Source organism: Medicago truncatula, chromosome 4 (genome assembly GCF_003473485.1).
Source record: "Medicago truncatula cultivar Jemalong A17 chromosome 4, MtrunA17r5.0-ANR, whole genome shotgun sequence".
Lineage (NCBI taxonomy): Eukaryota > Viridiplantae > Streptophyta > Magnoliopsida > Fabales > Fabaceae > Medicago > Medicago truncatula.
This window is the reverse complement of record NC_053045.1, coordinates 42,401,405-42,416,470: the sequence shown is the minus strand read 5'-3', so window position 1 is coordinate 42,416,470 and position 15,066 is coordinate 42,401,405. Positions and strand designations below refer to the sequence as shown.

General features: G+C 33.9%; 2 protein-coding genes across 2 annotated transcripts; both read right to left on the bottom strand.

Annotated features, from left to right (window-relative positions):
• Positions 1 to 1,273: 1,273 nt before the first annotated feature.
• Positions 1,274 to 3,591, bottom strand: LOC11445178 (ferrochelatase-2, chloroplastic). Its single transcript, XM_003608059.4, has 2 exons — positions 2,313 to 3,591; positions 1,274 to 2,035 (listed from the first exon to the last, which is right to left on the bottom strand). Exons 1-2 carry the CDS (start codon positions 2,463 to 2,465, stop codon positions 1,898 to 1,900), a joined length of 291 nt encoding a protein of 96 aa, XP_003608107.2. The 5' UTR covers positions 2,466 to 3,591; the 3' UTR covers positions 1,274 to 1,897.
• A 132-nt stretch (positions 3,592 to 3,723) lies between these two features.
• Positions 3,724 to 11,963, bottom strand: LOC11445740 (proteasome subunit beta type-3-A). The gene is made up of 6 exons (XM_003608058.4): positions 11,738 to 11,963; positions 11,550 to 11,657; positions 10,505 to 10,594; positions 7,173 to 7,257; positions 5,988 to 6,082; positions 3,724 to 4,177 (listed from the first exon to the last, which is right to left on the bottom strand). The coding sequence occupies exons 1-6, from the start codon at positions 11,923 to 11,925 to the stop codon at positions 4,129 to 4,131; spliced, it is 615 nt and encodes a 204-aa protein (XP_003608106.1). The 5' UTR covers positions 11,926 to 11,963; the 3' UTR covers positions 3,724 to 4,128.
• Positions 11,964 to 15,066: the final 3,103 nt, after the last annotated feature.

Sequence of the window (15,066 nt, the reverse complement as noted above, 5' to 3'; positions counted from 1 at the left end):
AAAATCTTTGAAATTGGCCACATTCATGTTCAATGTTGCTAGTTGTTGTTATGACATACTGACTTTTGGTTTTGTAAGTTGAGAAGGAGATAGAGGATGAGGACCTAGGTGAATTAATAACCTCAAAGTTTTTGTTTGGTTTTGAATTGAATAATTAATGAATGTGAAAATGATGAGAGCATGAGAGAACGATTGGTGAAAGAAAACAGAAAAAAGAAAACCAGAAGAAAGTGTGATGAGAGATAGAGAGAGAGCAGTCCACAATGAGATAGAGATGATGAGTTAGATTGAGTGTGGATAGACTATGATATAGCTTGGTGTGATAATCTAATCAAATGGTTGAAAAAAGTGGTCCAACATGGACCAATATTTTTAGAGGTCCATTTTATATCAATAACTGCTTTTTAAGCTGCAACAGCTCATGAAGCCCAAATAAAAATGCTTTAGATACATTGATGAACACTGTTTTGTGAAAATTGTTCATATTTGACTTTTAATTATGAATTGGTAAAAAGTTGCTTGCTGAAAGATTAAATATAGGCACAAAACATAAGAAATAGACTGAAAATATTGTGAATGAAATGATGTGCAAAAGGAACATGAAAATTATATATTGGGATTAATTTTTGACAATTGTTTGAGTTGAAAACGATAATTTGGATTTGAATAGGTGTTTAGGCTGATTTGTGGATTCAAACAAGAAATGGAATGGAGGGTTTAGGGACGCCACACTTTCTAATCGTAGAAAATGATAAGTTTGTGGGAATGAAGATCACCACAAGAAAGGATTCTTGATATGATCAATACAAGGTCCAATCCAGAACCTAAAGAGCAGTTACTCACTTTTTTTTTTTTATCAAAATTCAACTGTTGTTTCATTCTTCATTTGCGCCATATATAGGCAACATTCTAATTACAAAATTTTAAGAGACCTAATTCAATCATAGTAATGGAATTTCGGCCCTTGAATGCTAGATGTTACAAAAACTAACCCTAATTACTCATAGTAATGAAAATTCGCCCATATGAATGCTAAAAGTTACAAAATGAAAACTCCATTGACGAGAAGCTTGATGAGGGCGCCACAAAGGCAAGAAGGAGGTTAGAATGCTGAAAATCCTTCCTTGATTGCCTCATTATGAGCTCTTTGAATGCTGATTATTCTTTCCTTTTTTTCTTGTCTTGCGCCACTTCTCTCATCTTAATTGCACCATTGACTCATTTGTTTCCTCCTTGCTTCAGAACCTTTATTTGCAATAATTAAACACACAACTTTACCATTCCAAGTTTGGAAGCTTTAAGATGACCTTAAAATTAGGGAAGACTTAACTAAGTGTCTTTGGGCCAAATAATGTACCCTTTCACTTTTTATTACAACATAACAATATAACTAGATAAAATGGGCTGCAAGAGATGCGCTCCACCCCTCCTCCAATGGTTTGATGCACATGATCATTCTACCCTTCATGCTTCCTAGTGTAGGTTTGAACTCCAAGAAGTTTGCCACCAATTGAGTTAGCGCCTCCTTAGCTTTCTTGGCCCTTGCCCTTGTCATTGGTCTTCCTAGCCCTTGAATTGAAGCACTTGTGTCATGGACAATTATGCCCTCATCATACATACAAGAGGAAATCACTATACATTACTTTTCTCTTTCCATCCACAAATGTTGTGTCTAAATTAGATTTTAGAATTCCTTCTTAGTGCATGACTTCGATTATACGCAGCATATGTGATGCTAATGGTATACATATACAGGAAAAACTAAATTCCATTGCCGTTGTGTGGAGGGTAGCGAAGGACTCATTCATGTTCACCTAAATAAGGGCAATATTTCCCCACTGGTGCAAAAATCCCTCTCCGGTGGTGACTTCTAAAAACAACAGAAGCAACACAGCAATCATAGCTGCTCTTCCATTCCAAGTTTCAGCACTCCTTGTCCATTCCCATTTCCACACCAATATTGGTGGTGGCACTCCCTATGTTGTGAGTCATATGCTACCAATAACTCTTCTACACTGCCCAGGGGAACCAAAGACTGCAAACAAACCAAAAGTTTTTGTTAAAGCATGCAATTACAAAATACACTACCACGTGAATCTATATGACTTGATTTATGTAAAAAATATGCTGATATGGAAGATGTCTACACATGTCTATCCTTTTTCCGGTGAGCTCAGGGTTATCCTTATCCCCGGCCAAGAGTCGGAGTCTCGAGGTATTGACAATGACATTTGACAACGTGGCAGATAACGTTTGAATAAAATATTTTCCTTCCAGAATACGAAAATATAGATGAGAGTTGATTAGCGTACCTGTCGAGCTTCAGGGTTTGAAACGGCCATTGCACCAACATATGGGAGACTCTCAATTACAGCATCTGCCAAGTCTGAAATGAAAGTGGGTTCACATCCAAGAGCAGGAACACGGCCCCAATTTTCTATTCCAGATTCTAAAGTACTCAACATCGATGAACAACAAATATGTTAATATTTTTTTACTGTCATGGAATGCGTGTTAGCCTATAGTTCGTGCAGAGATACACTGTTGATATAAAAAATAAAACCCAAGTTTGAAGGAGTTGATTGAGGAGTTAGTGTTCTAATTCTATAATTGCTATAACTGATTTAATTTTAATAATTTATTATTAAAATTTTATAAACTAGTAATAAAATGTAAATTTATTTTATTTTTTTTGAGTAAAAAATGTAAATTAAATTTGTTCACCTAAGCACTGCCACAACATTAAAATTGACCCTAAAGTAGGGTGGAGGATAAAAAAATCTGATTTTTAAAATGAAGAGACCAAAACTTCAGATTTAAAAAAAATAAAAATAGAAAGACTAAAATTTAAGCCAAATTGAAACAGCCTTCTTATTGTTCCAAACCCTATATTACTCCCTTAATCAACAAAGTCACTTGTTACTCACATGTGAATAACAACATTTAAGGGTAAAAACGAAGAATCCGCGAACAATATGTGTCTTGCATGCCAGAGTCTATTTTCACTGATAATTTTAAAAATTCTATATAGAAAAACTGAACTCGTTTGTAAATAATTTTTCAGGTATATCCTCTATACATACAGTTGAGGATAAGTAAAATGAGACCATACGCATGACATATCAAAATTCAATACAAAGAAAAGGTTACACGTGACAATGCAAGGTTGAAGCAATCATAGTTAAATCATCATTTATGGCAAACTTTTTTTTTTTTTTTGTTAATTACACCATTTATGACATATTAAAGTACGAAAACATAACCACAATCAAATAAAATCTTAATTATTCAACCAAAAAACTTAATTCATTAAATTTTATTATTACAAGGTGAGTGAAATTTTCTCTAAAAAATTATCTAAAATGACATAATTTCAAAATAAAAAATAGAATTAGAATCTAATGTCTCATATCTCCTATCTTCTCTCCTACGCATACATTTTAACATAGTCTACATAGCCAATCCACATGACAGTCTAAATTTTTCTATCAAAGTCAATGCCACGTGTCATCTTTTTTAGCAAACCATTGAAACGAAATTTTTTTGTTGGAGGAAACCATTCACATTAGTTTATATGTCATAGTAAGCCATTCAAACATGAAGCAAATATAAGCCCCGGACACATATTTATCTTTGATACATAAAAATATCATTGATGAATAACACAGCGTGGGTCAAAATTTGTCCACGATAAATATAAAGAAAAACATGGGACACGATAAATATAAAGAACCCATTTGCATCATTTTGAATATACAATTAAATAAAGAAATCAAGAGGCATAATGTAATGAAACCCAAGTAGGAAACGTCAGCATACGATCACATAAAATATAAATGTGTGACAAAAGGAGGAGGGAAGGAATCTGTGACGATGGGTATGGCGGTTTGGGAGAGAGGGTAAGTTTTTTTTTTTTTGATGAGCTAGAAGAGAAGTTAAAAAAAGATGTGTGATCTAATGTGTACAATGTATAATTAGATCCGTACACTCAATTAATCAAGTGGCTCCTAATTGTAATTCAAAGTGGTCCATTGGTGAGGGACTTGCTAGAGCCCTCACCCTAGAAACAACCAAATATTTATCACTATCCATAGTGAACATGAAATACTTGACCAGATGGCTTAAAACTTAATCCATTCTTCCCTTCAAAATCCTTTCCTTTACTTCTGTTGGAGTGCTGCAGCAAACAAAATTTGAGGACCAATAAGCCACTATGATAAAAGTTTAGGTTTGACATTTTACAAAATTTACATTATTATTAACCAAAGGCAAATCAGTAATTTCCAATTTAATTTTTAGGAAAGAATGATTAAGGAATGAAAGTGAAAGGAAAGTAAGATGATTTTTAGGTTGTTTAGAATAGGTGAAAAAGTGAAAGGAAAGAAAGATGTATATTAAATAAATGACATAAATACCCTTATATAAAGATTGTAATTTACATGCATATCAGCATGTAGAAATATATGTTTATTTAATAAAATTAAATATAAAATTAAGTACTTTGAATAAGAACTATGACAGCACGTTAATTGCACAACCCACATTTGCCATTTTCAGAGAAATAATGGTGTATATTATAGAAAAAAATAACATGGGACTATAGATGATAAAATAAGGGCTATATTGTCTTTTCATTCTAAAAGTTTATCCACTCCCACTTTCTTCACAAATTTGAGTGTAAAGAATATTTCTATGGGTCCCATAATATATCATCTTCTTTCCTTTGTCATGTTCCTTTGTTCCAACCTTTGTCACGTTCCTTTGTTCCAAACCATGGAAACTCTTTCTTGTCCTAAACTTTCCCACCCCCTTCACTTTCTTTCCTTAGAATCAAGGCAAATCAGTAATTTCCAATTTAATTTTTAAAAACTTGCCTTGAGAGATAAAAAATATGATTTTATATTAAAATAAATTAATTTATTTAATTAATATTATGAGATCAAACCAATCCTAATTAATAAAAATAATATTATGATTATTCAATTCACTTTTAGTTTGTATTATTATTATTATTATTTAAAAAAAATCATTTGAACTTAAAAAGATGGTGGATTCTAGGGTGAGGGATCAATTAAGTACCTCACCGGTGAAGCATATAAAAAATACCATTTGATTGAAACAGTGGTCCAGATTAATTGAAAGTAAAATATAGGAATATATACACCTTCCACACACAATTATGTCCATGCTCCACAAAAAAAAAAACACAATTATGTCCATGTCTCGGTCTTCTCCAACTTGAGAAAATGTGTTAGTGTGTGGTTTTGTTTTCTGGGCAAGATCAATATATAACCATGAATTTTCATCAAATCTAACAATTAAGTGGCAGTTAACAACCGACAACAAAGAAAAAGTAGCCATTAACAATAACAAACAATAGCACAATTATAATTGAATTGAATCCTCTTCTCTACCTTTGCTACTAAACCCAATAAAAACAAGATCAACCATCATTTTCATTCAATTTTACCATGGTGTTGCCAATTTCTATTGACTCTAATTATCCATTACGGGTTCCATTTTATTTTCAACCAACATCTTATGGTTAATTGGAAAGAGTACAAATGGGAAAGATAGATGGGTAGAATTGTGTGTGGAAAGGTATACATATTATCATATTTATTTTCAATAAATCTAAACCATTAACTAAATCTAATGGTGGCTTAAAGTGCTCCACCGGTGAGGGACTTAATTGATCCCTCACCCTAGAATTCACCTACAAAGATGCCATACACATTAATATTTTTTATCTTACAATTTTTATGAAAAATACATGAATATATACAAAAATTGTTTTCATCGTGAAGTTTTGTCAAAATGATTTTCCACATGCCAAGGCAAAAGTCGTTTGTCAAACCTAGTGGCTTGTAAGATGAACTAGTGCATAAAAAGTGAACACATATTGACTAGTGCATGAAAAGAAAAACTTATGACAATTCAATAATCCCCAATAACAAACAACTAAAGAAGATAATTTATAAACTTACACAACATAGACATGTCCACCCCAGCCACTAAGACAGTCACGGTCGACAGATGATAACAGTGCTTGGGAGATGGTCTCAAACAATTCCTCAGCTTCCTGAATAAGAAACCAAGCACAAAAATCATAAGCTTCCCTTTTGGCAAACATGGAGAAACGATGTTAAAAAAATATATCAAGCTAAGCTAAATCATGGGGTATGAAATAATGCAAAACTTTGTTGCTGAAGAAACAATCGCAAAATGGTCGAATGGCTTCCTCTATTTGAATCTCAGATTCCCTTTAACCTAAAGAACGTCTCACTTCCACTCTGAAATCGGACATTGCACACTACTCTTACATTTTTGTAACCCAATAACTATTTTAAATTAACCCTGATCTTTTCTGCTTGTTGCTTTTTGCCCAGCAGTACAATCGTCGATCTTCCTATAGAACTTGCATGTGGCCCTAGAATGTAGCTCAAACTCTATCTTAAACTGCTCGAATGAGATAGGGCAGAACTCAGCACTTGCTGGTCCTTAGTGGTTGAGCTTTGTAGTTACCCACTGAGATATGCCCTGGATCGAAGTGTCCTCTTCCTGTTTAAGAAATATCCCCCACACCTGCATCATATCCTCATGCTTGGAGCCAGCTTGTGTCCAAGCCTGAACAGTAAAAGCAGAATAACATGTCTTTTATTTGGAAATCTTGGGCTGGAAATTAAACCAGCACCACAGGGTGCAGGACCATAACCAAGTGCCTTTCCCTCGACAATTTTCAATGTGGTGGAACCCCTTCCATCCATGTGGTGGGGTGGGGTGGGGTGGGGTGGGGTGGGGTGGGGTGGGGTGGGGGGTGCTTGCTCCTCTCATACAACCAGCTCCTCGTTATATGATCTTACAGGCTCCATCAAAACCATAAAATGAAGATACAATCCAGAATCCCCGATTTCTTGGAAACCACCTCATGATGAAGGCTTGATGCCTTCACCCACAGATACCAAGGGTGTAGAGAAATTTGTTATACATGGATGATGTTCAATATAATTTAAGAAGCATTTAGTGTTAAAGGCATGTCTGATTAGATATATGCTTTCTTGTTATTAAAACACTACCAAAACAAGTGAAAAACAGACATGACTGCACTAATACGCAAAAAACCACAGAAAAGATGAAGTAAAAGACAAAACAAGTTAAACTTTGGGACAAACCATGTCAGGCTTAAACATCGATTCACAAGCACCATACAGAGACTCGGACGCAGTTCCAGCAACAACAAAGTCTTTTGCAAGTTCTCTGTATATACAAAAATATAAAATAAGTTAGAATCTCATAAATGCAGCTTATATATATGAAATATAACATTCAGATTAGTGTTGTCAAAGATCGGTGCCATGGTGGCAGATTGACAACCACCATGTCCAATTTGTTAAGGATGGCGGCATCAGAGTTTTACGGCTGCTTGAAATGACATATTTTTGGCTGTCCGCCAACAACAACACTGATTTAGATTATTCTAAAAATTGAGGGGAATAATATTTTGCATAAAAGGAACTTTCAAAACAACATACAATCCCAAATATTTTCAGATCAAAGGATTAACATGAGGTATAAATGTGTGTATGTGGTGGGCGAGGCAGGGTCATTTTTTTTTCTTGCTTGGCAATTATTGGATAATGATGCACAAAGCATATTCACACTTTTTTTTAACAATAAAACATATTTACAAATTATTATAGTAACTTCTCAAAAATTGTTTCAGAGCTTTATCAAAAGCTAAATATAGCATCTGGGAAAGAAAAAAAACCAAAAAAATATGTAGCCTAAACTGTTAAAGCAATATTTTTCATAGCTTATCGGAGGAGTATATTTCAGCGTGAACTGTTAAAAGCAATATGTAGCCTAAACTGTTAAAAGCAATATTGTTAAAAACCAAAAAAAAATATAGCATTTGGACGTCAAAGTTTGACAAGCAGATTTTTATAAACTACACATCTCAAACGGCATGTGATTTCTATGTATAATACTATTTTTTTTTTTGTTAATAAAAGAACAAAATCATAAATTAAACGGAAAAATTTATGCAAAGAAGGAAGGATAACAAATCACCCATCTCCTAAGCAAAAGAAGAAAAACAAAGATATGTAGCAAAGCTGTCCTTCGTCATTGGGGCTCTAGAAGCAGCCACTGGTAACAAAGCGCCAATAAAGTGTCATGAGGAATATCATGGTCAGGAGCAAAGTCATTGGCCCCTTTTTGTGAAATACATCTCTTCCTATTTAGTTCAGGGGATCTTCTTAAGAAGTAAACCTCTTCTTTAATTTAGGCGATTGAGGTGAGAAATGGCTTGACAACCCAATATATTTGCCACCCACAGGCTGTGACTGTGAGTACACAGTGCCCCACAACTATTCGAAGCTCTGTTGTCAAACGCGGCCACTCCCAGCGCTATCGCGTCACAACGCCATAACCGCACCCGTAACCCACTAGCTACTACTCCCTGTTTTTCTTTTGACAAGGCACTACTCCCTATTAAATATTAATAATTAATTGCTAATGTGATTTAAAAAAGTCACACTCATATAAAAATCATAATAATAATTTGTTTTACAAAATTAATAGTAACAATACTTTTTTTAAATGAATAGTAAATAATACTCCCTCCGTCCCAAATTGTATGACGTTTTGGGCATTTCACACATTAAGAAATGTAATTAATATTGTGTGGGAAAGAGATATTATGAGTTGTTTTACAAAATTATCCTCAATAAATGATATGGGAAAGATAAATGAAGGAATTGAAAGAAGAGAGAGTAATAAATAGTTAAGGATATAATAGGAAAAGTAACATTAATTTTTCATTGGTATTGTGAAGCGACATATAATTTGGGACAAATATTTTTTCTAAAGTGACATACAATTTGGGACGGAGGGAGTACATAGTATAGTATATTGTTTTTAAATTATGGCATGATATATTATTTTTGTCTTTATCAAAAAAATATAGTATGATATATAGTTTTTAAATTAATAAGTATATACAATTAATTTGTTTGACTAAGTTATTCAAAAGTAACCCTTCCGCCTAACCCCCTTCTCTCTCTAGATATTTTTGCTCTGCCCTCTCTCTACTTACGCCGTCTAACCCCATTTATCCAAACCCTTCTTCCTCCAAGATGTAGCGTCTTGCAACGGTGGTGCGACGAGCGGCAACGGCCCTCCGCACCTCCCTCTGTCCGGATCTCACGGCGGTCTGCACCGTTAGTTTCGGATTCAACTAGTACCGCTTCTGTTTCGAGCAGTGGTCGCTAGGTTGTTGGTGTTTGAAAATCGTTGGTTTTGCCGGCGATTTGTTTTAGTGCCACCGTCGTACTGCTCTAGATCTTCACCACCTTTTTTGATGTTCGATGGTGTCTTTTTTTTTGGGTCCCTTTAAACACAACAGAGGTGGTCGTTCGTATGTTGGTTGCGGTTCTTTCCAGCGAGCATGGCTGTTGTGGTGGTTCCAAAATTTGTTGATGTTGTGGTGGTTGCTGCGAGGTGCTCCGTCGTTCACATCTCTAGCGATGACTCCTTACTGTGTTGTTGCTGGCTAAGTTTCGTAACAGATTTATTTGACTAGAAATGGCCATTTTCTGTTTTGCTTCGCAGTTGTGGGTTCGGGAAATTGTCACCGTGTTGGCTGTCAGTTTCGGTTGCCGTTCCTCTAAGACAAAGAGATGAGTTCAATCTTGTCTCTGACTTCCACTTCAGTACCGGTATGAGGGCCAGAAATGGGTTATAATTTGCTGCCGTTCTTCGCAGTAAACAGTTGGTGATCGTGGATTCTTTAGTTACCGTGTTGGCGGTCGGATCCACTTCCCGCTTTGATTCTCTATCCCAGTCATCCTGTTGATTGACATGGACTGTATGGACTCGAAAGAGCAGTCAATGCTTGCTGCCGTGAGTTGATGGCACGTGATCCGATTTTGTGTCGACGATCAATTCATTTGCCAAACTTTAGACCCACGCTAAATTGTTAGATTTGTTTAGGGTTGGATCCACTTTGTGGATTTTTTATTTTATTTTATTTTTGCCCGTTAGGGTTGTTGACTGGGTCAAGTTTTGTGTCCCCTAGTTTTATGTAATTTTTCCTTTCTTTTTTTTTTAATAATATATATATGAGCAACTTGCAACATATTAGAGTAGTGTTCCAACTTAGTTGTACACGATTCTTTTTAATGTCATTTTGCTCTTGGCTTATCAAAAACAAAAAAAAAGTACATTGTTTAAGGTATTTTAGTTTTTTTTTTTAGCATTATGGTATTTAAGTATAATGTTTAAGTATATTATTTAAGGTATTTTAATATTTCTTTTTGAACAATATGATATTTTAACATTAAAAGTATTTAAGTATAATAGTATTTAATACTAAAAACAATTAATAATCTTTAATTTTTCATCTATACTAATACTAAACATATTTTTTCGATATTTATAACTTTAAGGCAAGCAAACCTCCCACTCCAAGATAATATATGAACAGTAGAACGATTCAACTTACTTTGCTCCAATCGCGTCCATTGTGCAAATGAATGGTTTGTCATCATCCCCTAATCCAGCAATTACAGGCTGGCAAAAGTATGGACCGAACCTAAAAAGAAAAGGAAAGCATATTTTGTTTTTAAAGTTTCAACACAGTGATTTGTAAACATAAAAAAAAGTGCATACAATCTTATAGTTTATTCGAAATTGTTATGATGTAATCAGGTATGTAAACAACCAAAAGGAAGAAACATGGCATTTCAGAGGGTTTAAATTTCAACAAGTTACTGGTCTATATGCATCAGCAAAACAGATAGAAAATTCATTATGATCAATTAAAACGACCAGTCCTCAAATGCGCCAATGTCGATACACTACACAGTTGTTTGGATTTAGATAGCATTTGGCAGAAAGCAAGACAGAATAAGAAAAAGTCTATAAAGCCAGTTCTACTCTCTTCCATTCCACCTCCTTAATTGAACCAAAATGTACTATTTTTCTGCCTTATGTCTAGTTCTGTTTTACTCTTCATATGAATAGAACATACGAGCTTTGTTCTGTTCTAACCAGCCTACCATATACTACCCTGATACACTTCACCAAGATTTAAAAACGAGGTTAATCTCACAGTTCCGCAGCAACTCTTAATATTGCCTTAAATTGCAGATAAAGCTGCAGTTAAAATCGCAACTTGGTTGCAGAGGCGTCCAAAACCTTTATAATGTGGTTGCAACCATGCACTTTGCAACCTAACTAACAACCCAATCCCTTTACTTCCAAAACTAATATACAATGAAAATTATCGTCGGCATCACACCAAGTTCTATTAGGGTTGTGTCACACATTAAAAAGTCAAAATACAAAAAAAAAAAAAAAAAAAAAAAAAAAAAAAAAAAAAAAATCATTTTTTTAACAGATTATGATTATAAAAGTCATAAATTTGATCTAATCTTGGTCCATCTGAAATCATCACATAAATTTCCCTAATTCAACCAAATCATTCAATTCACATCACAAAAATAAACCTAAACAAAATCCAGATCTAAATCAGAAAATCGCAATACCGTTTCTCGTATTGCATAGCAGAGACCAAACTAGCAAAAGTCTCCGGTTTCATATCAAGTTCTTCACGAAGCTGATACAGTTTGTGCCGAAACACAAGACGCTGATACCTTCAATCACAACAAAAAAAAAATCAGAAAATCCCAGAAAACGATTCAGAAAACAAGAAAAAAGCGAGAAAGTTAGTTACAGTGTTTGAGAATCGGTGGCGAGTCCAGAAAGACCGATGTAGAGTTTATCATGAATTTTGGAAATTCTTTGGAAATCGGTAGCTATGGTTTGAAGCTGAACACCGAGTCTTCGATCGCTGGCAATGGCGAAGCAATTCTTGCCAACCATGGCTACTACGGCACTTCCGTTGTGCTTGAAAATCGTCATGAGAATGATGCTGTAAAGTATGAACCCTGATCTTCAATTTATAGGGGGATTTTAAGCCTTTAGAGAAAAGAAAAAAAAAAAGTGTATTTTTTTTATTAGGTTAATGATAAACCCGAAACCCAATACCCGCCCGAAGAAACTTAACCCGATACACGAAAGATATTACACTCTCGCTCTCACACACAAAACTCAATGCAAATTGTGAAAGTCCAGTTACCGCCGCCCGACGACTTACACCACCGCTCTGTTGTCCGCTACAATTGCTTGAGTAGGCTTTGCAAACACATGGCTTTTCGGTTCCACAGGCTGTGGAACATAATCGACATTGTGTAATCATGTCGCTTGTCCAAGGTTATCCTTGCCTTTCTTTCCTTTTGTTTCAAACATAAAAGTCGTTTAGGGTCGGTCACATTCGTGCTACATGTACGAACAAGGTTAGCCAACTCAAATGGTGTTGGTTATTGTCATTGTATAATTGCTAAGTACTACCCAACAAAAATTCTGAATTTTGATTTCAGCTGAAATGATATTATTTTATTGTCCAAAAATCGAATTTTGATTTCAGCTGAGCTGCAACACATGGATGATTCGCCCATAGATGTTTTTCGTAATGCCCTGTATAGATTGAATTTACGATCCTCGAGAGACCTCCTGCATCTACCGGGACGTAGTGCGTGGTTTGCGGTTCCCACCCAATAAAGAATCCATGTCTAGATCTCAGAACTTCATAGTTGGGAGAACTTGGTTGAACCTAGACATTTCGAAGGTTAATTCTGATATCAAAATAACAGAGTACTTTTTTTTTTTTGTAAGTTTAGATTTGCGGCCATTAAAGAGGAGTCGTGCGGATCTAGAGTAATGCGTGTCTTTGAGTATGTGGATGGGGATTCACCCATTGAATTTAGGGGTCCAAATAAGATTTCAATTTAACCTCGTAAGGTAAGTTTATGATTAATTATTTAATTTTTTCTTTTTCAAATTCAATTTTATACGTATGTTTGAAATTCAAAGCTTATTGTTTTTTGGGTTAATAGAGTTTTTCACCCTTGTAATATAGGTCATTTTCGGTTTTCGCCCCTATAAAATTTTCGGTTTGATTTGCATCCTTGTAAAACTTTTTTTTCCGGAAAACACCCCTCTCCCATATGACTATGTATATTTGCTGACGTGGTACAATATGTGTCATGCTGACTGTGCATATATGCTTATGTGGCGTGCTAACTGTGCATATATATGCTTATGTGGTATGCTGACTGTATAATTAATTTTATTTTTCTAAGGGTACACGTGGCATTTGTGACTATTTTTAAAAAAAATATAATATAAATTCATTTATATTAATTTTAAAAAATTGAAAATTAATTTTCGAAAATAAAAAAATTCAGGAATTTTTTTTTATTACGAAAAATATTTTCCAAATTTTTTATTTTTTGTTTAAATTAGAAAATGATTTATAAAAATCTGGAATAAAATTTTCGAAAAAAAAATCTGAATTTTTTAAAAAATATTTTCCAGAATTTTTTTCGGGAAAAAATATGATTTATTTTATTTTGAAAATTAAACTCCAGAATCTTTTAAAAAAATTAATTTCGAAAAAAACCGAATATTTTTCTGATTTTTTTAATATTTGAATTTTTTAAAAAAAATCGAAAAATTTCAAAAAAATCTTATCGTTTTTTCTGATTTTTTTTAATATTTGAAAGAAAAAATATTTCGATTTTTAAATTTTTTGTAAAAAAACCTGAATATTTTTGTGATTTTTTTATTTTTGAAAATTAATTTTCAAATATTTTAAAAAATAAAATCTGATGTAGACAATTATAAAAAAAAAAAAAAAAAGCCAAGGCAGCACCACATATGCGCATTTGATGAGTTGGATGGAGGAGGGGTGTTTTCCGGAAGAAAAAAAAAAGTTTTACAAGGATGCAAATCAAACCGAAAATTTTATAGGGGCGAAAACTGGAAATGACCTATATTACAGGGGTGAAAAGCACTATTAACCCTTGTTTTTTTAAGCAACATTTGCTTAATCGATCTCTGCGGCTGGACGCAATTTTTTACTCGAATAATTCCATTGATGATACTTTTCTTGACACAACAAAAGGAGAATTAGCTGGTTTAAAAGAAAAATTTGATGGGAAACGGTAATATTCTTACCTAATCCATATGATACGTTTTATGATGTGAATGAAGTTGAAACGGTGAACTTAATAAGATAAATTGAAAAAATAAAAAGTAAAAATAGGTTATTAATGAAGAATCTTAGGTGACGGTAAAATTTCCTTCAATAAGGTAACAATTTTAAATAATAAGATAAGATATATAAGGATATTTTAATAATTTACTTAATTTATTATCGGGTATGGGTACCCGTGGATATGGGTACAATCAAATCCGTGTCCATATCCATATAATAATGGGTAGTCTAATACCTGTGGAAACCCGTTTATAGCTACCCGTCCCGTGTCCGTGACGGATTTTACCCACGGGTACCCATGGGTAGGGGTGAGCAAAATTAACCAATAATCGAACCGAACCATATCAAAATTAACTGAACTATTTCACTAATTTTTGGACTGAACCATTATTTTGATAACACTTAATTAACCGAACCATTAATAACCATAGTTATCCAAACCGAACTGAAGCATAACCATATAATACAATTACACAACACCTCTTATTTTTCAAATCACGAGGCAATAAACCCTGTGAAAACTTATTTTCTTTCAAATTACTGCAAACTGTTATGATCTCAACGGCTGAGAATAACCATCATAATTGAGAGTTTACGGGACACATGGCATGTGATCCACAAATGAAGGAGTTGAGGAGATAAAAAGCTAACAGAAAAATATTCCTCTACATGCTATAAGAGGCAAATCAAATGATTGGCAAAAGGGTGAATTGTCTGTGATGTCTCTCCTAACCTCTTCTCTTAGTTACTATCCTTATATTCTTGCAATTTTATTTTCCTGCAATTGTACTCTGTCATTGTGTGTTCACAGTGAAACATTATCAATTAATTGAGATTTCCTTATATCAATTTTAGTACCATTTCACAAACTCAGCACAGTTTTTTAGACAATCTCTATATAAAAGTATTTCAATTTTTCTGACATGTTTGGTCCAAAACTGACA

What these genes read in the sequence shown, in the direction of transcription:
- LOC11445178 (XM_003608059.4), bottom strand. Translation starts at nt 2,465, where the DNA reads ATGTTGAGTACTTTAGAATCTGGAATAGAAAATTGGGGCCGTGTTCCT. An exon ending in CAAACCCTGAAGCTCGACAG is followed by an intron (nt 2,036 to 2,312) that starts GTACGCTAATCA and finishes GTTTGTTTGCAG; the next exon opens with TCTTTGGTTCCCCTGGGCAG.
- LOC11445740 (XM_003608058.4), bottom strand. Translation starts at nt 11,925, where the DNA reads ATGACGATTTTCAAGCACAACGGAAGTGCCGTAGTAGCCATGGTTGGC. An exon ending in CGATGTTTAAGCCTGACATG is followed by an intron (nt 6,083 to 7,172) that starts GTTTGTCCCAAA and finishes TTTCTTATTCAG; the next exon opens with GAAGCTGAGGAATTGTTTGA. An exon ending in GGTGGACATGTCTATGTTGT is followed by an intron (nt 4,178 to 5,987) that starts GTAAGTTTATAA and finishes TGTTTGCTGCAG; the next exon opens with CACTCCAACAGAAGTAAAGG.